Source organism: Eumetopias jubatus, unplaced genomic scaffold, assembly GCF_037043125.1.
Source record: "Eumetopias jubatus isolate StellerSeaLion01/CBP00866 unplaced genomic scaffold, mEumJub1_p1.0 scaffold_16, whole genome shotgun sequence".
Lineage (NCBI taxonomy): Eukaryota > Metazoa > Chordata > Mammalia > Carnivora > Otariidae > Eumetopias > Eumetopias jubatus.
This window is the reverse complement of record NW_028274822.1, coordinates 48,196,355-48,222,919: the sequence shown is the minus strand read 5'-3', so window position 1 is coordinate 48,222,919 and position 26,565 is coordinate 48,196,355. Positions and strand designations below refer to the sequence as shown.

At 46.0% G+C, this 26,565-nt stretch overlaps 1 protein-coding gene across 1 annotated transcript in view; it reads right to left on the bottom strand.

The window, feature by feature from the left end:
* Positions 1-1,319: 1,319 nt before the first annotated feature.
* Positions 1,320-26,565, bottom strand: part of SLC35D4 (solute carrier family 35 member D4) — a 117,017-nt gene continuing 91,771 nt past the window's right edge. Inside the window, exons 14-15 of the mRNA XM_028098421.2 lie at positions 11,875-11,939; positions 1,320-5,123 (exon numbers count right to left, since the gene is read on the bottom strand). Coding sequence (XP_027954222.1) covers positions 5,063-5,123; positions 11,875-11,939 — 126 coding nt within the window. The 3' untranslated portion in view covers positions 1,320-5,062. The remainder of the gene's footprint in view (positions 5,124-11,874; positions 11,940-26,565) is intronic.

Below are 26,565 nucleotides of genomic sequence, written 5' to 3'. Positions count from 1 at the left end.
GTGACTGCTCGTTCTGGAAACGGTAAGAGCTATAGTTCAGATGGGAGCAGCACGACTCCCAAAGGGCTGCTGGTCACTCCAACCCCATGCAGGGAGGATCTCAGACACAGCCCGAGGGAGGAGGCTGGTGGGACCAATGGGGACACAGGGAAGGCGGCTGGGACGCAGACCATAGGCCTCACCCTTTGGTAAAGACGTGGCCTCCAGGGAGAAAGCCACAAGTGACCTCACTGATGTCAGGCATCCACACGGAAGCACTTAAGTGCAGAATGGACAACTCCCTGTAAAATGTGAGGGGCTTCCTTTCTCCTTCACAACAGAACTCTCTCGGGTGAGGGTGGACAGGCTTCATCAGAGAGACCTGGCTTCGAGCTCTCACTGGGTGACCCTGGAAAAGTTACTGAACCTCTCTGAATCTCCCTGGTAAAACAGGGGGAAATGCTGCCTGCCACACGAAATGATGTGATACGTAGAAAGTGCCCAGCACACAGCGGCCTTTGATAAGCATTCAATAACTCAGTGTCTTAGATATTGTTATGGGGTCGGTATCTCCAGCAGCTTCTGCTAACACCTCTTCTTCACCACTTCCCTGGCTCAGTGTAGGTGAACTGCTCCAGATTAGCACTGACCAACAGACACATCATGCGAGCCAAATCTATAGACTGCAGTTTTCTAGCAGGCCCATTAAAAAAGGTAAAAAGAGGGTGCCTGGGTGGCTCAGTTGGTTAAGCGACTGCCTTCGGCTCAGGTCATGATCCTGGAGTCCCGGGATCGAGTCCCACATCGGGCTCCCTGCTCGGCAGGGAGTCTGCTTCTCCCTCTGACCCACTTCCCTCTCGTGCTCTCTATCTCTCATTCTCTCTCTCAGATAAATAAATAAAATCTTTAAAAAAAAAGGTAAAAAGAAATGAGAAATTCTTTTTGATAATATGTTTTATTTAATCTAACATATCAACATATTATTTCAATCCATAACCAGTATAAAAATTATTACAAAATATTTTACATCCTTTTTTTATACTAAATCTTTCAAATCAGCATATACTTACACTTATTTACGGCACGTCTGAATTTGGATGCTTACCCTTTTGGTGCTCAATGGTCACACATGGCTACGTCGAGTCACCCTGCTGGACCGCACAGGCCCAGTAGAAGGAGCTGGGTCACCCTCCCTGTTCAGAGCTAAGTAGCCTGGATGTTGGTAGAAGTTTGGGCCTGTGTTTAAGATGCAAGAACTCTCCCCCTGGCCCCCATTCCCAAGGATAACAACTGTTTTTGCAATACTCTCCAGGCGAGTTTGAAGAGAAGAGAAAGGCAAATTACCACAAAAACAAACGGTTTATTTATTTATTTTTTCTATCCATAGCAAATTGGTAACAATACACAATTACACAGAACCTTGCCTCTCCGGATGGAAAGCATACTCTTTATTTATACAAATGAAAAAACCAAGCACCTTGGCTTTGACCTCGGGCCAGCAAGGTCATCGGGATCATCAGGACCCTGACAGGACATGGCGAAACGGATCATTTTCGACAGAAGGGAGTGCTGGTGTTACCTGGGGATTCCCACCCCCAGAGGGGCCCAGAGAGCCACAGATAATGAGAGCTAAGGAGGCTGCAGTAATCTGGGCCAGCCCCCGGATCTACAGAGCTCTGGGCTCACCTGCATTCAGAGCTGAGCATGTGAACTTGGGTATAAAACAGACGTTAAGGCTTGGGGAGAAAAAAAAAAGCCCTAGAAAAGATGGAAGCTGAAGGAAACAGAACAGTCTATTGAAGAAACACCTTATCCTCTGCCTCATGCTAGTGTCAAAGTAAGAAAAGACCTGAGACTTTAAAACAATGAAACTGGACCACTTTCTTACACCATACACAAAAATAAACTCAACACAGATTAAAGACCTAAATGTGAGACCTGAAACCATACAAATCCTAGAAGACAGCACAGGCAGTAATCATTCTGACATCAGCTGTAGCAACATTGTTCTAGCTATGTCTCCTGAGGCAAGGGAATAAAACACAAAAATAAACTAGTGGGACTACATCAAAATAAAAAGCCCTGCACCATCAACAAAGCAAAAAGACAACCTACTGAATGGGAGAAGATATTTGCAAATGATATATTCAATAGGGGTTAGTATCCAAAATTTATAAAGAATTTATACAACTCAACACCAAAAAAAGCAAATGATCTAATTAAAACAATGGGCAGAGGACCTGAACAGACATTTCTCCAAAGAAGACCTACAGATGGCCAACAGACACATGGAAAGGTGCTCAACATCACTCATCCTCAGGGAAATGCAAGTCAAAACCACTAAGAGGTATCACCTCACACCTGTCAGAATGGCTAAACTAAAGAAGACAAGAAACAAGTGCTGGTGAGGATGTGGGGAAAAAGGAACCCTCATGCACTGTTGGTGGGAATGCAAACTGCTGCAGCCACTGTGGAGAACAGTATGGAGGTTCCTCAAAAAGTTAAAAATAGAGCTACCCTATGATCCAGTAATTCCACCATTGGGTATTTACCCAGGGAAAATGAAAACACTAACTTGAAAAGACATATGCACCCCTATGTTTATTGCAGCGTTATTTACAATAGCTTTATGGGTAAAGAAAATGTGTACACACACACACAATGGAATATTAAACAGCCATAAAAAAGAGATGAGATCATGCCATGTCAGATAACGTAAATAGACCTAGAGGGTATTATGCTAAGTGAAATGTCGTCAGAGAGAGACAAATACTATATGACTCCACTTATAAACAGAATCTAAAAAAAAATGAATAAACAAAAAGCAGAATCAAAACTAGAAGTACAGAGAACAAACTGATGATTGCCAGAGAGGTTGGGGGTACAAGGTTGGGCAAAACAGGGGAAGGGGGAGAGGGAATGAGTTACGGAATGAGTAAGGCACGGCAATAAAAGGCACAGCAAAAGGAATACAGTCAATATTATAACAATGTATGGGGACAGATGGTACACTTGTGGTGAGCACAGCACAATGTATAAACTTGTCAAGTCACCAAGTTGTACACCTGAAATCAATATAATGTGTGTGTCAACTCTAGTCAAATTAAAAAATTAAAATAAAAAAATAAAAACAATGGGACTCTGGAATGCCAATTAAAAAAAATCAAATGAACAAAAATTTAAAAATCCTCAATAGAGATTCTTTTAAGAAGAGGTCTCCTTGGGGCGCCTGGGTGGCTCAGTGGGTTAAGTGTCTGCCTTCAGCTCAGGTCATGATCTCAGGGTCCTGGGATCAAGTCCCGTGTTGGGCTCCTTGCTCAGCGGGAGTCTGCTTCTCCCTCTGCCCCTTCCCCCTGCTCATGCTCTCTTTCTCTCTCAAATAAATAAATAAAATCTTAAAAAAAAAAAAAAAGAACAGGTCTCCTGGAAACCAGAGATGGGCCCATTAACTGTGCATGATTCTTTCCAGACTTAGGAATCTCCACTTGCCCTAATGGCACTTGGAAAGACAGGCTTATGATGACATTTGGCCATATGCCACTTTCCACAAAAGAAGAACTCAGTTGTACAGAGAGTTTTGTGGGGGCAAAAGAACGGCAATTCTAAACTCACTTTTCTACTTGATCCTCAGCCTCTATACAGTTTAACGCCCCAGATGAAGAACAAAAAGCAAACTGAAACAGTATCTATGTCCGGGTCACTCTGAACATCTTTACCTTAAATGACACGCAGAGACCAGGAAAAGACAAGGAAATGGATTTAAGGTACCCAAGTTCCAAATACACGAATCCATTCCCATCTGTGTCATTTTCTGTTTGTTTTTTCAACAAGCTGGAGAGAACGTGCAGGAAGAATGGCCCCTGACTGAGCTAACCTTATTCTTCACAGAGCCGAGAATGGACAGGCTCATTTCCTAGATGCTAAAGATGGTTCTCCCTCGACGCGCACGTCCAACACCGCAACCCTGGCTTCCTGCCTGGGGAAGACTCACCATGACTTCACTACCTTCTATATCTCTAAATGACCAAAACCAACACCCGGCAGAATAGTTAAGGTATTGAGAACCTGTCATGAGCAGAAATATTGGGAGTTAGACACTATTCTCTGAAACCTTCATTGTGGGTTCAGAATCAAGTTACCATTTCATGCATATTCATTCCTTTTGACTCCCCCAGAGGCAAGGTTTAGAGTTTTTTTGTTTTTTTAGGTTTAGAGTTTTAATCCAATTTTTAATCTAGCCTGAAATATATACTTCAGTGTTCAATGATTTGAAACCTCCTCTGAGCCATCAGGGAATTAAATGGATTAAAAGCTTTAAGGAATATGAATATAAATGTGTGTGCTTGTGTGTATCCATATGTTCTATGTTTGTTTCACTGTCCAGGGAGCATCAGGAATTATAATCCCTATTCCCTTTGGTGCTCATTGAGGAGCAAGTGAACCTAATAGTGGGCAAAGAAAGTGTGTACAGAATTCAACACAACACAATACACCGTCACCAAAAGGCTTCAGCACTCAATCCGGAGTAACAGTGTCCTTGCTGGTGTCTTACTTGGCTCAGAACTTTGGTTCAACCCTCATCTCTGCCCTCCTGGGGAATTCTGTCTGTGCTCGTAAGCCAGTGAGGGTAGGCTCCAGGCAAGCCCATGAGAGCAAGGGAAGGACGTCCCCAGAAGAGTCTCTAAGGTTGTAAAAACACAAAACAGAAAGTGCCAGGAAATGCCTTGAGCCCACCATCAAATAGTCAAAGCAGTGTTTGGTGACAGGTGTTTAATAAGGAGGCCTGCATATCCATCCAGGTGAGCAGAGCCATCCCTGTACAGGGGGACTACCATAGCTGAGTCTGCACCACTGGGCATGGTGTGGTCAGCAGGACCTGAGGGAGCCTCTCGGAGCAGGAAGACACAACACAGTCCATTCTCTACAGCAGCCCAGAGACCCATGGAGAGAGTTCTCCTTCATGCTGTGAGAAGCGGTGGCCTCACTGTCCCTGCTTTCTTCCCTCTAACACACTTGACAGGGAGGTCCGACGTCCAGAGGCTGTGTACCCCAGCTGGCACCTGTGAGTCGACTCTTCCTGCCCTTAGGAGCCCTTCCGCTCTGAGAAAACCAGCAAGGCCTCTCCAAGTCCACCGAGCAAGAGGCTGCAAAAAACAGCAAGAGGTCAGCTTTCCTGTCCCTTGAGCCTGGAAGCCGTGGACCCACCGAGCTGCCCAGCACCCACCTGCAGCAGGGCAAGGGATCCCTCATTCTGTGGCGGGGACTCTCTCGTCCCCCCCATCCCCCAAGCCTGCCCTGCTGCTGGGTCTGGCCCTGTAACTGCCTGGTCGTCCCAAGTGAACGCCAGAGGTGAGCCAGGAGGGGGAGTGGGCTGCAAGGTGGGGTTTGATCCTTCCCCCTGGGAAGAAGGTGGTGTGTCTCACTCATCCTGATCCAGTGGAGCTGACTGTGCTCCAGCAAATGTTCTGCCGCAGACACAGAGGGGAGAGGGTGTCCCATGTAGCCACCGGGGGCTTTCTGCTGGTGAGGGTTGATGACAGAACACCACGCAGGTATCCATAACCTTATCGTTATTGAGGTGACAGTCTCCAAACCCTGTTATTTCATTGAAACTAACAGAACATTTAGAGATGAAAATACTAAAGGCGAATCACGAATTTCCCGTCAGAGCAGAAAGAAATATGGTCAGCGATTTGAAAATGAAAAGGTAGTGGGAAAACTGCAGACGGGAAGAAGGAGGAGTTAGAATATTTTAACATGCCTCAAATTGAGTACATCCAAAGGTCTGTACATTTTCTGTTTTAAACTTCTCTGTAGACAATCTGCTGTCTGTCTGAATCCCCAGCTTCTCCCCACAAAGCCTTCTGGTCACTGGGCTGGGCCATCCCTGCAGGATTATGACGGGAGGTCCCTGGTGATGGAATGCCCTTGGTCAGAGGTGCCAAGAGCCTGTCAGTTCTACGTGTGCGACCCGTCTTCTCCCACCTCCCCCATGTACCCATACGCCACACACTCACATTTAGCGAATGGTGTCCTTATGTTTCTGACGTATGCCCGGGGTACCGACTCTATGAAACACACGGAGGCTGTGCACACTACATTCCCAGTGAGAAACGTCACCTATGTGATGACTCCAACATAAAGCTAACTTTACCGTTTGCCCCGTTCGGCACAGGAATGAACTGAGTGTGAGACTATTGAAACAATACACTGGGTTCAAACTGTGGCTCAGGCACTGATTAGCTACATGATCCCGTGCATGCTTTTCAGCTTTCGCCTCATTCGGGCCACGGGAGGTGGTCACATCCAGCAGTCTCTGTGAGGCTGAAAGGGATATACATGAAGCCATCAGCCCCCACACTTGGCCTATAATGGACAAGCGATAAAATACTATCCTGTTGACTAGTTGACCGCCGCCCACCCTGAGAGCTGACCTCCCGACTCTGCTTGAAGACTTCACATGAGGGGCACGGCCCGCTGTTGAGCAGCCGGCCACGGGGTTCAAGCCAGCCTCGATGGGCATCTTACTCATGGAAGACCCTGGGCAAATGGTACGCCCTCCAGGCGTAAGTCCTTCCTCAGACTAACCCAGCAGCTGCTTCTTACAACCTCACCTCTGAGTCCAAGTTCTGCTTTCTAGAGCACCAGAGACCAGATCTATGCCCTTACCCCCATCAACCCTAGAGAGCGGGGGACAAGCCCCAAACCACCATCCTCTCCTGTCCCTGTGACTGAAGCCTCCAGGGGAGAGCAGAGGCACTCGCCAAGCAGCCAGTCACTGGGGAAGGGGGCCAGGAGGGTGTCCCACCCCCCAGGGGAACAGCTGGGATGGAAAGGCAAAGGGCGTGAGGGGGATGTGTGCCTGATATCCGAAGCTCCAAGTTGGAATGTACTTTCTTCTTTGTACAGAAATATTAGAAATAGTGACAAGAAGCCGATAAATTCTCTTGAACGCGCATTTAACTCATAATAATGTAACTGAGGTTAGTATCTACGTTATAAGCAAAGCAAATGTCTGAGGACCTTCCTAGATCTATAATCACTGTTTACAGGATTGTTTCTGTGAGAAACTGGGGTCCAAGTTCCAAAAGACCATATTTGGAAACACGACCCATTTGTGCTGGGCCCTGGTCTAGTTCCGGGACGTGGGAGGGCCCTATCGCCTCTTCTCTTTGGATGAAGAAGTAACTGTGAAGGGGGAAGCCATTCTTCTGGTACAGAGGCTCCTTTTATGCAGATCTACTGTTCCTTTCAACATCCCTTAAGGAACACACACACATACACACACACACACACAGTCGTCTTAAACCCCTCCGGGGCAAGTGCGGAGTCATGGTGACCTGGCGCAAAGGCTGCACAGGCCCTTGGGCTGGGGAGGGGCTTATTTCTGCAACATAACCGGGGGCTCAGTCATTTCTACAGCTTCCAGTAATCCTCCTTAGTCACCAGGGAGAAGTACAGGCCATGGGCTGGCTGGTTGCCCCTTCTCCCCCCACAGCCTTAGAACAATGCCCAAGTGTAATAACCTTGCATCTCATCCGTTGGGCTTAGCTATTGCATGAAACACCAAAGCAGCTTAGTGAAGGCTCAGAAAGGAAAGGAACCTTGGTTCAGTTTACTGGCAAGAGAGCCAGGGAGGTGAGCTTTGATGTTGTTTTCTAAACAGCAGGAGAAGCTGACACAGGGTGCAAGAATCTTAACAGCATTACAACTATTTAAGTCAGAGCCTCACTGAACTGTTTGCAAGTCTTGTAATCCCCACCATTCCTGAAGTGAACACACTTCAAGCAACTAAGGCATACACATCAGGGTAGAGAGCACACCCAGCCAGAAATATTCAGCACTAGCTTCTCTTCCGGGGAAGGGGAGGTTATTCTCAGCACCCCTCCAATCCTTCTCTGTCCTCCCATCAGAAGAGGCTCAATTTTACATTCGCTACCGTGCTTATTCAAGCACCTACTGACCCCATGAGATGGGGGTCACTGTACCCTTTGCCGGCTGGAGGCCCAGTACTTCATGCAGCACCCGATACATATTTTCTCAATGAATGACGATAAATTCTTATCCTTGCTCGCCCTCCTCCCGTCTATATTCCAAACGATTTTGGCTTTTTCTCTTTTCCTCACCAAAAGATATCTGCCTAATGTACCACTCCCTTGGAGACTTGCTGAGGGACAGTTCATATTCTGATAAATTATTCTGCGTTGAGAGGTAATTAGTGATAGTTATGTAGAAAGCCCTTCTTGGCACTTTAGAGTTTTTAACTAAAGTGGAAAACTGATAAATTTCAGTCACTGTGACCCTGGCTGCACTCTGGGATGCACTTGGGGGAGTACTTCCTTCACCCCTAAATTCACTCTTCCAATAAAGGGGTTTGGGCAGTCTCCACGCAGTGTCCTGAACTTAAAGGCATGAGACATCGTTACTCAAAGATGGTATGAGACCACTTTCTAAAGACTGCTGGTGTTAGTGAGGTTTGTGCTAAGATCGAGCATGACGGTAACCCATGATCAACGGCAGGCTCCGTGAATGATTGGCAAAGGTGAGAAGTGATCACAGAATCCTCAGAACAAAGAAGTTGTGTTTTGGTTATTTGTTTTCTCTTCTTGTACCTAAACTATTGCAAAGACAAGACAGTCTCTCCTGGTCCAAAAAGGATTCAAAGAAGGGGTACCCACAACTAACTCTACTCAACAGGGACACTGCTCATAGTTCAGAATTTTTTCTTTTGTATGTCTTAGATCCCCTTTGTTGAAATTTTGGTTTAGAGGAAATTCATATCGATATATACCATAAAACTCTGTTAATTAAAAGTGAATAATTAAATATTAATCGGGATATTTAAATTCGGGGCTTGCAGTAGATTGTTTTTGTAATTAAAAACAAGGTAATTTGCTGGACAAGAGCAGTTGCTTTTAAGAAAAGACTTTAAGGGGCGCCTGGGTGGCTCAGCCGTTAAGCGTCTGCCTTTGGCTCAGGTCATGATCCCAGGGTCCTGGGATCGAGCCCCACATCGGGCTCCCTGCTCAGCAGGAAGCCTGCTTCTCCCTCTTCCTCTCCCCCTGCTTGTGTTCCCTCTCTCTCTGTCTCTCTCTCTCTGTCAAAATAAATAAAATCTTAAAAAAAAAAAGACTTTAAAAATTGACCAGCATCGGTACTTAGGTTTATAATTTTTCTTGCATACAGGAATTAGAAGGCTGGCCACGCATTTATTCAGCCCTTAGGGCTAGGTGGAAAGATGCACAGGGGCAGGACTATGGTTCCCCTCCTGGAGGAGCTCACAGCAGCAGGCAGATGGGGTGTGCACACCCACCTGTCACTCAGCATGGTGCGAGCTGATGGGGCTGTGCGCAGAGAGGGTGGGAGGGGCTGCCGAGGACCTGAATTATCTGGTCCCAAATGTCAACAGTGCTGAGGTGAAAAACCCTAATTTTATTTTATTTTAAAGATTTTTATTTATTTGAGAGAGAGAGAGAGAGAGAGATTGAGCATGAGCAGGGTGAGGAGCAGACGGAGAAGCAGGCTGCCGTATGGGCAGGGAGCCCGATGTGGGGCCCCACCCCAGGCCCCTGGAATCATGACCTGAGCCGAAGGCAGAGGATTAACCAACTGAGCCACCCAGGTGCCCCAAAAAACCCTACTTTAAGATCATGAGCTGTTCTGTGCAGCTCAAGCTGCTGCTGCCCCTGCCCCCCAGAAGGCAGATAATGATGCATCGTGCACTCATTTCCTGGATGGTGACCTCGCTGGGGCCACAGACTGTGTCGATAGCCTCAGAGCCCATCAAACACTTTTTTGTGAAATGAATGGATAAACGAGCAAATGGAGGTTGGGATGTAGCTGATACAGGGTCCGCCAGCCTGGCGTGGGGGAGGCTGTGCTGACTTCGATAGTCCATGCCCACATAAGGGGGCCGCCTCTACCTATTCCAGCAACCAGTGCCATGCGGAAGTACAGGCCCAACGTAACTGTTGGTCCCCATTTTCAAAAGAATCTGGAAATCTGGACCCTTATGGGGAAATCACCTGATTTCTCACCGTTAACTAATTTAAAATTTGCGACCCAAAAATCAAGAAACAATGACGATACAGGCAAACATGGTAGGTCCCAACAAAACAGTTCTGCGGTGCCTGCCCTTTGTGACTTCTGATCAGTCTAAGCTCCCACAAGCCAGAGGGCAGCCCCACCTGGGCCGCAGCTCCGGGAGCTGGTCACCCAGTCTCAGCCTGAGCACACCGCTATATGGCCAGTGCAGACTAGCTCTGTGCAAAAGACAGAATGTCTGAAATATGGTCTGACACTCCTCTTCTGGTGGCTCACTCTGTGGTTGGAAAATTCTTTGAGGCTGAAAACACACCATCCTTAAACTCAAGAGTTCTCAAAAATCAGGAAATTCCAAAGTCAAGGTTCCTTTTGCAATAATCACACATGCTGTTTCCTTGATTTGAGTACACACAGCCTTTCTTTCCATTTTGTGCAGGGCATACCATAAAGCTCACAGGATGTGAAAGAGCCTGGAGGCTTGGCTTCTTACAGACTGCTGCTGAGATACTCGAGCTTAGCACGTCCCCCCTGCCGGAGAGCCATCTGACTCCGCTAGTTCTCACACTCACTTCCACAACTGGGTTCTTAAAAGTTCATTCTGAAATTCTGGACAAAACAGAGTTGGTGGAGGCTCATCTGTGAGAAAGAAAACCACCGTCAAGAATCTAGACTACCACCATGAAAGTGAAGATACAGACATTTGGGGAAGAGTCTCAAGAATGTAGCAGGTATCTTGGCAGTTGGGTGTCTGGACGTCACCTGCCCGCTGTGGGTGTCAGGCCTTCCTGGAAGGACAGGTGCAGGGGAAGAAGGAGGGGGCACAGGATTAGCTCCCTGCCCCACAGCCCCAGCTCTGGTTCCAAATCACTGACTCTCACCATGGGCACCTCCTGCCTCTCCAGCCTTCCCTGTCTTCCCGGGGCCAGAGGGCCCAAACCTTCTTCCCCCCATAGCCTCACTAAGCCTCTCTGTTCTGCATAAGGTCCACGTCAGGCCAGTTCGACAGCCCTCTGATGGCCCGTCCTCTCTCCTTCCTTCGGCCCTCGCGTTTGCTGTGCATTCAGACCACGGCTCTCTTATCCCACAAATTATCTTTATGATTTCCCTGCCCCTTCGCCTCCTTGAGGGCTGAATGATGACTTATTTTGCATGCAGTAGTCACTCAATAAATATTTTTAGCTAACCGATAGAATTATATAGTATTAAAAAACCTAAGACAATGAGATCTTTTTCCTATCATTTCACTGGACATTCTTAGTTCACCATGTCAGCCCTTGAACAAGAAATAGAGCTGTCTCGCCCTGGGTAACGCTCCTTCTGTGTTGCTGTCGAATTATCTAGAAGTTCTTTATAGATGGTCATACTGGTGAGAAGAGGAATATATAGGCTAACTTCTCTTATAACTCCACTGCTGGTAAATCCTTGGTGTTTGCCTAGTCAGTCGTAAGGAGGTACATGAAGGTTATGGGACTTTGGACACACACAGGTCTGCTTTTGAATCCTCGTCCAATCATAGTAGCTATAAAATCTTGGAAAAATAACAATATATATAAAACTAGTGGTTCACCAGTAGTGCTTACGCTCATGTGGACGAGTGGCTGAAAGGTATGCGGGTGATGTTCTGTTTCTTGATCTGGGTGCTGGCTATAGTAGGTTCGGGATAATCAGTTTGTGGAAATTCATAAAATTGCATATTCATGATATATATGTACTCCTCGGAATGTATATTTACAAGTCAATAAAATATAGACCCCAAACACCCTTTCTTCAACATTTGAGAGAAAAAAAATAGTATCCTGATGAAACCCAAACAATGAATTTGTTTTTCCTCTCTCTGTGCAAAAGACTTACCATCCCACCGTTGCACTGGTCAGGGTCATATCAAACAGCAATACTGATGAGCCAGCTGTGATGACCTGCAGAAATAATTTCAACAAAAGGCCATCAGACCAGCAGGACTTGGGTAACCTTCTCCAGAGTCCTTGTTTACAAGCAGAGTTCATGTTAGTTCAGATGCCAGACATAACCCGTTTCTACTTCACGTCCTTTCCCCCCACACACTTGTTAGGCCGCTGTATTTAGTGCTCCCTCTGAGGTAAGTGTTTGGTGGAAAAAATGCTAAATCCTAGTCTATTTGGGAGGTGAGAATCTTCAAAGAAACATTTAACTTCCCAACTCTCCAAAAGAGGAGGCACATAGCCAACATCTCACCCAACTCTCTCCAGGGCAGGGAGCTAGTAAGAATATGCATTTCCATCTTGTCTCAATGTGCAGACATAATCCCCAAGGCCAGTTGTGCTCATCTACCTGTTCCCACATCCTCCAGATAAGAGGATGTCACCCTGCCTTTGCCCACAGCACCAACTCTCACCCTGTCCTTACTAATGCCCCATCTTTCTGGCCCATGATAGAAGTTTTAAGAAACCAGGTGTTTCCTGGGCGAGGGAACAATTAAATCATTAATTAATTATTTGCAGGGGCACCTGGCTGGCTCAGTTGGAGAAGCGTGTGACTCTTGATCTCAGGGTAGAGTTGGAGCCCCACGTTGGGTGCAGAGATTACTAAAAAAATAAACTTAAAAAAAATATTTGCAAATACCTAGAGGCCAAAAGAGAGGGAAGAGGTTACCCCCACATCTCTCAAAGCTAGAAATGACAGAAAAGTCTCTTCGGAATGGCAGTAATGGGACTCACACTCCTACAGTTATCACTAAACAGGCAGCACAGAGAGTGTGGGTGAACCAAAGACCCAACTTTGTTACCAGTTGGAATGCCGGCTCAGGAAAAGATGTTTTTTTCCCAGAATCCTGTATTCTAAAATCCAAGACAGCTTCCATTGGGAAGGTGAGCCTACGGACTTGCTTTCTTGCAATGGGAAGCAGAAGCAGGCTGTCGTGGGATGGGTTGCTCAGTCTGGACACCCTGGGAAATGTGAAAAGCCATCATGCTGTCCTGGAGGCCTCTTCAGGTCTCCAGTCTGGGAACCAGGCAGCAAGCAGGTGGCCAGAAGGAAGGAGAATGGTTACATGAATCTCATCCTTATTCGTGTACCATCTCAAAAAGGAGTTTGGAAATACAAACCAGGAACCTTCAGTACAGAAACTCTGCGAGGTTTCAGAACCCGTGTAATTTACCCACTTGAGGTCCCTCTCTGTTTGCTTCTTTTATGGATTTCCAGCAAAAACCCTGACAACAAAACAGACCTGTGTTGTCTTCAGGAAAAAAAATGAGGTGGCAACCAGGTCAGTGAGACAGCTGTAAAGCAGAACCCGAAGACCAAGGGGAGAGAGATTTGTCAGTGCTGGGGGGAGGGGGGCAGGATGAATGGCAGTGGATCTCCTACCCTCCCCTTGTTTCACTTAACATTATACTTAGGACATTGCATCTATGGAGGGGGCCTAAAATTTTATTAGCTTGCCACGCAACTGTCTGGTTTTGGAAACAAGGTTATACTGACCACATAAGTTAGTGCTTCTGCTTCCCTGCTTACCTTCCTATAAAGGATGAAGGTGATCTTTACTGCGGACGTTAACTCTGACTTCAACCCCTTTGGGCCTTGGCCTTCTAGTTGGGACTGGCCTTTAACGGCCACCGTCCTAATCAAATCTGCTCTTTCTCCCCGATTCAAGTTTGTCATTTTCCCTTTTTCCAAAAATGTGTTTCGTCTAGGTTTTCCAACTCAACATATCGCTATTTGGAAAAAAAATAGTTTTTTTCCTCATTTGTGCCCACTTTTATTACCTTCCCTTTTATTCTTACTTTACTGTCATTTTCTCTTTCTTTTTTTTTTTCCTTCCTTAGTCTTAACCAAAACTCAGCTTGTTAATCCCTCTTTACTTTTGCCACTTCTTGGGTATTTCCTGGGATGGAGCCAATGGGGATTTCTTAGAACTGCCGAAACAGGCTCCGTTCTACTGATGGATGGCCGTGATGTTGGCAGCTTGGCGTTAACAGAACACCTCCCTACATTTATGAAGGGCCCAAGTGGCCTTTCCTCATTCTTCACCATTGTCTTCAGGTTCTCCCCTTTTCACCAGCTCTTCACGGCCTTCTCTGATGGGCTTCGTCCCTTACTCTCTGATTGCGTCTCTCACACAGCTTTCCATCTAGCATGGGAGGCCGCCACCCCCACATGGCCTGCAGTCCTCACGGGCTGGGAGGCGCGCCTCCCTTCCTCCGAGCACCTCTCTAGCACAGGAGGAGTCCCATCTGCCGTGAGACAGACAACCGGCCTGTTTATTCCTATTAACCGCACCTTTTGCCAAGAAAAACACATCTTAAAACTTCCAAACCAGCCCTTACTTAAACTCACATTGGTTGAGTAGCCACACTGGAGCCTCGGCCATGTGCTGCTTCCTGGAAATGTTTGTACAGTCTCCTGCCTTTCTCCCGGGGCACTTTTTCAGACTTCTCTAAAGTTTTATCTCTCAATGAGCACCTTTTCGGCTGGCTGAGACACTCACTAAAATGTCACAAAGAGGTGTGTCTTATTTCTGTAATGAATGTATGGTGAAGTTGTCTACACTACGGAGCTACTGTAAAGCTCAAGAGGCCACCCCGTGATCTCTTCAGTAAGAACCATCAGTTTCTGGGGCTTCTCTACTTTCTTTTGCTTCCATTGCCAGCCCTAGCAGTCAGCACTGGAGGCATTTTCTCTCTCTCTCTCTCACACACACACGCACACACACACTCACCAAAGTTCTACCACTTCACAAAAGTCACTGCCGAAGATGGGAAGAGTAGCGGCCAACAACGCCTCGCTAAGAGGCAGACACTGGGCAGTCGGCTAGCCTGACTTGCCCACTAAGTGACTTGCACCCACACATCAACCTCACCATGTGTGAGGTTCAAATTCCTCCCTCAGCAAAGTGGAAGATTTCTATATGCCCTGGGCTGCTCAAGAACACTCAAAAGTGGGAATGATACACCTGCTCATGCCAAGGGTCCAGTCCACTTCCAGTTCCACTGAGGAACAAACAGAAGCCAGGAGTAGCTGAGGGTGCATGGCTGGGTGCAGAGTGTCCTACGCACGGTCACCTAGAGGCAGGACCTGAGAGGGGGAAGGGGCTCCCCAAGATCAAAGGTGGGGGAACTGTGACCGAGAGAGGGAGGCTCCAGGGGCCTGGGACCCTCACAGCAGGTTAGCCTCCTCTCACAGCCAGAAGCTCAAGAAAGGGCCCACACCAGCTCCATACAGCTTTTTGTTTTTTTTTAAGATTTTATTTTTTAAGTAATCTCTACACCCAACATGGGGCTCGAACTCACAACCCTGAGACCAAGAGTCGCATGCTCTACCGACTGAGCCAGCCAGGCGCCCCTTCATATGGCTTTTTTAGAAAATAAGAATCCACTGAAAGCAGGAACTCAAACAGATTTGTACACCCGTGTTCGTAGCAGTATTATTCACAATAGCCCAGATTTGGAAGCAACCCAAGTATCCATCAATGGATGAATGGATCAGCAAAATGTGGTACATTCAGCCTTTAAAAGGAAGGCAATTCAGACACATGCTACAGCATGGATGAACCTGAAAGACATACTAGGTGAAATAAGCCAGATACAGAAATACAAAATACAAATGTTGTAGGATTCCACTTATATTAGGTACCTAGAGTCATCACATTCATAGAGACAGAAAGTAGAATGGAAGTTACCAGGGCTTGGGGGGAACTGGGAGTGGGGAGTTAGTGTGAATGGGGACAGAGTTTCAGGTTTGGATGACGAAAAAGTTCTGGTGACGAATGTTAGTAAACGTGTAAACTTTTTTTTTTAAGCCTTTAAAATGGCTAAAATGTGCTCAAGAAACAGACTTTGAGTTACTCCTAGAACTTGCCATTCAAGAGACTTCAGTAGCAGCCCTTAAATAGCAATTGTTGTTCTTGCTTTCAGAAAGCATGTTTAAAAATACAAATTCTCCCCCCCAGAAGAAAGAGTCCTGTGGTCTGAGGAATGTCTCAGTCGTACACACAGATCTGAACAACAAACACCAGGACCAGCCGCGGGCTGAGGGATGCCAACAACAGCAGAGCTCAATACATCGTGCCGGCCAACGGGCCTTTGAACTTCCTGGCTTTGTCAGCGGATGTCACAACCTCTGTTATTGAAGCAGATTTTGGTATTTAAAGCAGATCAGGCTTGTTTTTTAAACATGCATTCCGATCCTAAGACAAATTTTCTGTTTGTCCAAAGTGAAAGGGGAGTGGTGGTTGGTGGGAACCTGCCAGACAATCATGCATTTAGGGGGGGATCAGAGAGTTGGGCTTGTTGTTTGTGACTGCTTTGTTGTTGTTGTTTAAACACATGCGACTTAAGAAGAAAGGGACCGAATGCAGCACAGAGAAAAGGCCTTGCACTGTCACTGCCTCAGGGACCGCCCGCACCTCCCACTTAAACTCATTGTAGTGTTTCTAACACGGTTTCACACCATCATGTTTGCTCAGCAAAGACCTTCTGCCTGGAACAACTTCACACAATTGGCCTCCCCACACTATTCCTGCTCGCTTTTGAAAATCCATTTCTAGAAAACTTCTACAGCTTTAAAAAAAAATAAAAGATTTATTTATTTTAGAGAGAGGGAGAGCGCACAAGAGCATGGGGGGGAGGGGGAGAGAGAGAGAGTGGGAGAGAGAATCCTCAAGCAGACTCCCTGCTGAGCACAGAGCTGACAAGGGGCTCGATCCCAGGACCCTGAGATCATGACCTTAGCCAAAACCAAGAGTTAGATGCTTAACCGACTGAGCGACGCAGGCGCCCCTAGAAAACTTCTATGAACCTGACCCCCCCCACCCCATCCACACATCTGGGTGGATCAGGCACCTCTTCCAGAGGCTTCCATACCCCTTGGCACTGCACGCGCCAAACTATGGAAATGTGTGGTCTCCCCCACCAGGGCCTATTATGTTCCTCTCTGTATGTTCTACAGAGACCCACACACAGTAAGTGGCCGATACACTTCACTGGAGCTGGCAAGTCACAGTCTTGTTTATTTTTAAATCCCTTTTCATACATTAGGGGCAGTTGGAAGCCAGACTGGAGAACAACAGAGACACTCTGCTGCTCCTCCTCTGTGCTTCTTTCCCCACTTACCTCCAGGAGGCTAGAAAGAGCTCCGCAGGGAGGATTCACGACTGGCTCACTCTGGCTTCAAGTCCAAACATGTCAGGAAAGATTCTGATTGTCTCCTGAACCAACTGACCATGCCTGGGGTGGGGGTGGGGGTGTGGGTGTGTGTGTGTGTGGGGGGGGAGAATAATGTAAAAACGCGGAAGTTCAACCCTGAACTTCAGGGTTGGAATGAAGGAAGGCACATTTCCCTGGAGGAAGGAGGGGAAGTGCTGGGCAGACAGAAGAAGAGATGTCTTGCATGCCCTTGCCATTAACACCACCTGGGAGCCCGTAGGAAATGCAGAGTATCAGGCCCCACTTCAGACCTACTGAACAACATCTACATTTGAACAGCCAGCCAGGTGATAGGCTTTCATATTCAGACGTGAGGAGTTCTGCTCTACACCTTCCAACTCCAGCCCTGTCTCAAGAACTACTCTGTGCAGCTGGTACGGACGGCTTGACGTGGCCACATCTCCAAGGAAAGGGAGGCTCTAACTCCTTCCCAGGCCACGGAGCAGGAGGTATATGTCAGTTTGTCCTGCAGTCCATCTGTGTTGTAGGCTCACCTATGAATGTTACTAATAGGCCTTTTTAGGGTAAAGAGTAAAACCATAAAAATTTATAAACCGAGAGCAGATTATCTCTTTTTCACCCAAGACCCAAGGAACTATTCCAAATCCACCAGACACCAACCACAGCTACGGCTGAGAACTCTATTTGGCAATTTAAAAACATTCAATTTAACCCTTACTATCAATCCTCTGATTTATTATAATGATCAGTGTAATTATTAACGACAGACAGCTCAAGCTAAACTGGGCGTGGCTATTCATAGTTTGGTATCACCTCATTCAAGTGTACAATGAGTCTTCACTCTGTCAGGTATCAGAATAATGTTTCCCATAAGCACAATGGGATCAAGAATATAGATGAGGGACAAAAGGAGATGAAGGGCATGGGAAGGAAGGATCAATTTTAAAATGAGAAAACTCCTGGGTGACTTTCAACAAACTCCTACATTTTATAGAAGAAGAGCTGAGTTAGGAAAGACGTGACATGACTATCTTGTTCAGAGATGGTAAGGGAAGAAAGTGACCACAATTTAAAGAGGACCAAAAATGTGCCAGACGTCCGCTCTGTAATGTTACATGTATGAGCTCATGTGCTCCTCCCAACATCCCTGCACAGGAGGGTGCTTAGCCCATTTTACAGGTGAAGAAACTGAAGCTCCTAGAGGTGACGTTGCTCAAGGCACAGAGTCACCACGAGGGAAGAGCTGGGACTAACTACCCAGGTCTGACTCCTGTGCCGACCCTCCCCTTCCACCTCGGGTAGCAAGCCCTCAGCGGCAGTCCTGCGGAACCCTGGGCACGTCGACCTGACTCAGCCTCTCAACCCCGGCCACACATCGGTCTCCTCTCAAAACACCCAAAAGACAAAAACTAAAGTCCTGTCCAGTACCAGTCACATTGGGCGCCTGGGTGGCTCAGTTGGTTAAGCGTCTGCCTTTGGCTCAGGTGATGATCTGGGGGTTGTGGGATCAAGCCCCACGTCCATCCGTCTGGGCTAACCATTCAGCAGGGAGCCTGCTTCTCCCTCTGCCCCTCGCCCTACCCCCGCCCCGACCGCTCGTCCTCTCTCTTTCTCTCAAATAATAAAATCTTAAAAAAAAAAAAAAAAAAGAATTCCCTAGTAATTTTCATAGGAGGGTATGGTTGAATCCCTGGTTATTGACGTATCATTAGGTTGAGTAAACGTGTCCACAAAACTGCCAAAATTCATAGAACTGCTTTGTAACATCGATGAATAGGCCAGAACCTGGCCATTTGTGGCCAGACATCATCATCCCCATCACCATTATCACCATCATCTCTGTAACTATCACTTATTGCACCGTTTTACATTCCCACCAGCAGAGTGTGGGGATTCCAATTTCTTCACATGCTTGACCTTATTGGTCTTTTTTTTACAGCCATCCTAGTGGATATGAAGTGGAATCTCATTGTGATTTTGGTTTGCATTTCCCTGGAGGCTACTGATGTTGGGTATCTTTTCATGGGGCTATTGGCCATATGTGTGTCTTCTCTAAGGAACTGTCTATTCGGATCCTTTGCCCCCTTTTAAATTGAGTTCTCTCTCTTTACTATTGACTGATAAGAGGTCTTTCTATATTCTAGATACAAGTCCCTTATCAGATATATAATTTGCTGTGGGTTGTCTTTTCATTTTCTTGATGGCGTACTTTGCAACAAAGTTTATAATTCTGATGAAGTCCCATTTATCAGTTTTTTTCTTTTGTGGCTTGTGCTTTTGGTGTCAAGGCCACATTTCAAGTAGCAAGGAATTCTAAATCACTATTCCTTCCAACACCTTAACTGACACTAAACATGTATCAGACCATTATATTGTGGTTTCCTTTTTATAGAATCTTTTATTCTACCTCCAAATATTTATATTTTACTTTAGAACATGGTCTATCTATCCAAATTATATACTACTTTCCTTGATTTACAATGAGGTTTTTTTTTTTTTAAAGATTTTATTTATTAATTTGACAGAGAGAGACACAGCAAGAGAGGGAACACAAGCAGGGGGAGTCGCAGAGGGAGAAGCAGGCTCCCCACTGAGGAGGGAGCCCGATGCGGGGCTGGATCCCAGGACCCCGGGATCATGACCTGAGCCAAAGGCAGATGCTTAAAGAATGAGCCACCCAGGCGCCCCGATTTACAATGAGTTTTAAATGTGATTTTATGGGGTGCCTGGCTGGCTCAATTGGTAAAGCATGAGACTTTTTTTTTTAAGGATTTTATTTATTTATATGTTTATTTGAGAGAGAGAGAGAGAAAGGGAGGGAGAAGCAGACTCCCTGCTGAGCAGAGACCCTGACTTGGGGCTCAATCCCAGGACCCTGAGATCATGACCTGAGCAGAAGGCAGACGCTTAACTGACTGAGCCACCCAGGCATCCCGAGCATGTGCCTCTTATCTCAGGGTTGTGAGTGCAGCCCCATGCTGGGCATAGAGATTACTTAAAAATACATACATACATACATACATACATGCGATTTTCGGAAAGATCTGGAGACCAAATAAGCACATACATTTAGTAAGGGTCTAGAAAACTCCACACAGTAAATCCCCAAATATACTCATAGTAATTTTGAACAGGTTGGTGATCAGTTCTTTAACAGGAATAAAGAAATGACTGTTGAGATTACCTCATCTCTCCCCTAAATTTCATCACTTTAAAGATGTTATTCCATTGTCTGTTGGCATTCCTAGTGACAGGGGAAATGTCAGTTACTTGCTTATCTTAAGGTAATGTCTTTTTTCTCTGGTTATTATAAGATTTTCCCTTCATCTCTGGTTTTCAACAGTTTGACTAGGATATGCCTAAGTATGGTTTTCTTTGTATTTTTTGTTTGGGGTTTGGTGAGCTTCAAGCTGCAATTGATATCTTTCGGCAGTTACGGAAACTTTTCAGCCATTATCCCTTCAAATACTGTGTCTGCCCAATCTCTCTCTTTTAGAACTGCGGTTACACATACATTGGATTTTTTGGACAATTTCCCATGTCTCTCACGCTTTCTTCTGTTCTCTCCATTCTTTTTCCCCCTTTATGTCTCACGAATCCTGCAAACTGTGTCCAGTCTACTCTTCTTGGACCAAGCCAGATCCTTAGTCCCCACCCAAAATCAGCAAGCTCCTCCCCTCCCTGCCAACCGCCTCGAAGAAAAGACCTTGTGTTATTCAGTATACCTAGGAAGGGTCCTTCCTGCTCTGGAAATTTATTTATGTGGTTCTCATTGCTTTCACCGGTCTCTGATTTGTTTTTCTTTTTTTAAGTAGGCTTCACACCTGGTGTAGAGCCCAGTGAAGGGCTTGAACTCATGACCCTGAGATCAAGACCTGAGCTGAGATCAAGAGTCAGACACTTGACTAAGCCACCCAGGTGCCCCTCTGATTTCTTTAAAAATATTATTTTTGCAATTTATTTGCTTTTCTCCCTAGTTGCTTCAGTTGAATGTTGGCCTGTCACAAAGTACAACACTCTACTCTGAAGTAAAAGGTTTCCATTTATTATATAGATAAGAAAACTGAGACCCAGAGAAATGGTAAGCTACTGGTTTTCAAACCAGGCTTGGCTAACCACTGTTTTCCTAGAGCCTCCTTGGATGTCATGGTGAGTCGAGGTGGGGAGGCTTTATTTGATTTGTTCTGAACATCTTCCTGATAGTGACAATCTTATTAACTCATTACAATTTTAATTACCTTTGTTCTTTTATCATAGTCTAGGATCATATATATCATATATGGATCCATACTCTAGGATCATACACACACACACACACACACACACCCACACCTAGGATCACACACACACACACACACACACACACACACACACACACACCCACACCTAGGATCACACACACACACACACACACACACACACCTAGGATCACACACACACACACACACACACACACACACACACACACACACACACACACACACACACACACACACACACACACACACACACCAGCCTGGGGCAACAGGACTTTCTCGAAGGCACAATCTCTTTCTCTTTCTCTCAGACAGTTTCAGGTATGATGCAACTGATGGGGATTAATAAGGCAGCTGGTGGTGAAAGCAACATTTGGGTTCTTCCTCATGATTCTCTCTGCCCATGGGGGAGGAAACTCTTCCGCCTCCTGGCCTTTCACTCTCATCAAAGTTCACTCAGATGGGAAGACTTACTCATCTTGTACGTTTACTGAAGCTCATTACACGAGTTAGGGGGATTCTAGTGCTTTACACACAAAACCCAGACTCTAAATGGTTTCTCTCTTCTTTTGAATCCAGGCAGTAAAATTCCCTGGAGTCTCTGTCTCCATCTGTTGGGGATGGGAATGGAGGATGAGGAGGAAGCCATGCCTCCTATAGGGAGCAGAAAGCCTTAAGTCTCTAAACATTTTCAACATTTCAACTCTCTTGACATTTTCAGCTCAACTTTGTTTCCCACTTGCCTACTATTCCTTGTGCATGTATTCTCTTTGTCTACACCCAAGAAGGGAAGAGGAGTGGGTAGTAGAGTTTAAGTATCAAAACTCTGAACTTTCCAACACATGCTATGTACTGAAAAGACCTGTGTGTCTGATCATTCCATCTCACTCTGGTCCTTTGCTGTAACTTCAAAAATCTGTGGCCCTTTGGACATTTTTTTCTCTTAGATTTGTAGCTTCCTGGCACAGTTGTGCAGAAGGTGTTAGCTCTTTCCCAGGCTGGGTGTCAGACTTTTCTCTTCAGTATTCACATTTCTCAAGTGGCCATATTATATGGACACTGATGTGCTATTTCCTGGTACCTCTGGAGGGCTTCTTCCTTTTACCTCTCTCTGGGCATTCCACTTCAGCTCATCCTAAAATATCTGACTTGTCTAATTTTCTATCATATACTATGTTTTTTAAGAGTCGATAAATATGCCAAGGACTGCTTCTTTGCCAAGCTGTATAAAGGGCAAAATAATGTTGTCATACTTAGAACATCCAATTGTTGAAGACGAACAGAGAATTTGAGATGACCCTAACTTTCAAACTCAATTCAGAGACAGCCTGGTGGGGAGTCAATAGATTCTTCATTCTGGTACTTTTTCTCAACTTTCTCAGTTTCATTTTATTCAGTAAATGTACTCATCTACTGACAGACTTTTTAAAATGATTGGTTTCTGCCAAAGTGATTTTTAAAATTTTGTCCTGCTGATTGAAAAGTTCTATCAGTCTCCCAAGCTAAACAGTGCTCTGTGCCTCTGGGAAGGAAGGGCATGTGGCTAAGGTGTTTAATTTTCTGAGTTGTTTTGAGTCACTCAAAGGAGAGATCTAATCTCTGCAGTTTATTTTTAGAAATGAAATAAATTGCAGCTCAAAGGAGCTTTAAATAAAAGCACCATAATTATATTTACTCCAAGGCCTGAGGATTTTTTTCATCTCCTTTTGATATGAGTTCAATTCATGACATTGTTATCCTGAGTAATAATGGATGAAAAAGAATGGATTTGCCAAAAGATACACATCCAGACCTCCTTGCAGTGTTTAAGGAAATGTAGTGCCCATTTGATGAAAACCTTTTTGCGGCTTTAAACCTGCCTCCTTCCTCAATCCCAGTTCCTGGAGGAGTATCAGGTGGGAGTAGTGAGGCCGTAACGTCATGGGCTGTGCCTTCTCCAGCTCTGGTCACAGACAGTTTTGCAAGATCTGAGAGTGAGAACTCCTGAGGAATGTACAAAGCTTATGCAAGATTCACCCCGACAGCTCAAGTCCACTTGAGGGATTTACACAAACCATGACGGCTTTCAGCTCTTGCTCTACAGCTTGGCGCACCCTGTAAATGTCAGTGAGCTCTTCTGCTATGGCCTGAACTGTGCCCCACCCCCACCCCCCAACTCGTATGTTGCAGCCCTAACGTCCAATGTGATGGTATATGGAGATGGGACCTTTGGAAGGCAACTGGGGTTAGATGGGCTCATGGTGGGGGGAAGGGCTCCTCACGATGGGCTTGGTGACCTTATGAGACCAGAGAGCTTGCTCTCTCTCTCTCTTTGCCATGTGAAGACACAGCTAGAAGGCAGCCATCTGCAACCCAAGGGGAGAGCTCCCTCCAGACACCAGCCCTGCCGGCACCTTCATCACGGACGTGCAGCCTCCAGAACCGCGAGGAATAAATGTCTGTGGCTCCAGCCGCCCAGTCTGTGGTATTTGGTAATGGCAACATGAGCTAAGACACTATTCCTTGCTCTTTTGGAGGCTTTAAAAAAGTGAAAGTTAAAAAAACAATGACTAACTGTTTCAGAAGAAGCTTTTACCGAATTAGAAGTGAAAAAGGAAAAAGGGCTTTGAGTTACTGCTGGAATGAAGCAGAGGCCAAATGACGCGCCCCGAGCCCTCCCTGGGTACCAGAGAGGAGAAAACGACAGGCCAGCACCCGCGCTCACACGCCCTCCGCAGCCTCGCTGCTTCTAGAGAGGCCACGAAGCAGATCGTTTCAGTGGGACATGTTAAGTGCCGAGATTACGGGCATACTCTGGATATTGTGGGAGCGAGCCCCACATCGAGATGGTAAGAATTATGCAGTGAGGAAGCTGGGGAAGGGCTTTCCACATAGAAGGAACAGTACCAACAAGTCAGCAAACTCGAAGCCACTGGGTGGAGCCCAAAGCCACTGGAGCACAAAGTGTGAGGTGAGGAGTGACCACCGTAAAAGCTGAGAAAAAAACAAAACAATAGCTGGGGACCCCTTTTTCCTAGCACGGTCCTAAAAAAAAATCCCATGGAAAATCCTACCCCTTAAGGACGATGGGCAGCCGGTTCGAGGACGACCGGGCGCGTCGTTTGATCGGCACGCCAGAGGTAAGCCTGCACTGGGACTCCGCGTGAGCCCACGCCGATCTCGTGAGCGTCTGCTTTTGTGCCCATGTCTGTGGGAGAGCCGGGCCAGCAGTGTCCTGGGAGTCCTGGGCATCGCAGACTCCTGAGGGACCTCAGGCAGGCCAGTCCCCTCTCTGGATTTCAGCTTTCCCCTCCATGAGAAACAAAGACATCATCTATAAAGTATTTCTCAGGGATTAAATTTTAGTCTCTCACTTAAAAAATTTTTTAAAGGGGGTGGGGGATTTTATTCATTTCCTGACTTATTCCAGTGAGAATTTTCAAGAAGCTTAAAAAGACAGTGGTTACAGACAAAATATACGGATTACAAGCGGATAAGAGAGAGGAAGTGTACACGTGCGTATCTGCCTTTGTTTCTCTCACGTACATGCCCGGAGTGGGACTGCTGCATCCTACACAGTACCTCGTTTAGCTGCAGTGTTTTCTAAGCCAGAAATGCTATGCGGCATCCTCGCCAACACTCGGTATTGTCAGTCTCTACAATTTCGGCCGTTCTGGTGGGTGTGTGGTTCCACATCAGATTTGAGGCCACTTCTGTCTCAATGCCCCGATCTCTTGCAGCTAACCTAGTCCAGGCTGAAAGCTGCCATTTCCCTCCTGAACACCCAGCCAACAATCCTTAGGACCCATACTTCTTTCTTTCTTCTTCGTTTTTTTTAAATAAACACTTGTGTAGAACTTCCAAAATGATAACTCAGGTTCTCTGAGTTCTTTGAAAAATTGAAAAAAGCACTTTGAAACCTACGGTGTCACTTGGATCTGGTCACTTTAGATTTCTCTTGATACTAGAATGGCAAAATGGAACAAAGCAGAAGCGAAGGCTCTCTATCAACCCAGATAGGCAGCTCTGAAACTGCAGCTGAACCCAAAATGCAAACAGCACTTCAAACGTTTCTCCATCTGTGAAGGAAAGGCTCATTCTTTTCAAGCAATACTATACTAGCTGATGTAAAATGCTCCACACACATTATTTCACACAATCCCTGCAACATTTCCATGACGTCATACAATGATTCCCATTTTACAGATGAGAAAACTGATACATACGAAGGCTAAGTAATCTCTCCAAGGTTACATTGCTAGAGTGGAATTCTGATCCAGGCCTTTCTGTCTCCCAAGAGCAGGGCTGTGTGTCAGTACTCTCTACTGTCTCATCAGTCTTTAAATCTCTGCTGAATAAATTTGCTGAATGTAACATGTTCCAACAGAACAACTTGAAAAAAAATTTTCAGGGAAAAGAAAAACCTCATAAGAAGCGTGAGTACAGAAACCCAGGTAGGCCTTACATAATCCGTAAACAGTCAACAGCCTGACTATAAGTTGAGGAAAAGAGGAATAACCATTACTGACTTCACAGAAGATACATCAGGACTTAATGAGATCTGAGTGGTTCACGAAGTTATAGCTCAACTCAGATACCAGGATGGGGGTGGGGAATACTTTCATGAAGAAGTATCTCCTGATCACGGACCATGGCCTCAGCTGTGGGGGATACGAGAAGACACTCCCTCAGAAAGGAGTGAACTCCTTTTCTAATTTCTTGAGAGTTCTAGCCATCCGTGAAAGACAAAACTGAGGGGCGCCCGGGTGGCTCAGTCTGTTAAGCGTCTGCCTTCGGCTCAGGTCATTATCTCAGGGTCCTGGGATCGAGCCCTGGGTCTAGGTCCCTGCTCAGCGGGGAGTCGGCTTCTCCCTCTCCCTCTGCCCCTCCCCCCGCTCATGCTCTAATAAATAAAATCTTTAAAAAAAAAGACAAAACTGATATACTCCAATGAAAAGTGACACCAAATAACCGCCAAACCCCTCCTTGCCAAAGTGCTGAACTCCCAAATCCTAACATTTTAAGGGCACACAGACGGAAGAGCTCTGAACAGCATGACCAAATGTCACAAACATTTGGCAATTTGGGATAGTAGTGTCAACGATGTTCACAGTACAATTTGTAAGGTAAGGATTTGTAAGGATGCAGGGCCCAAAGTCATGAGAACA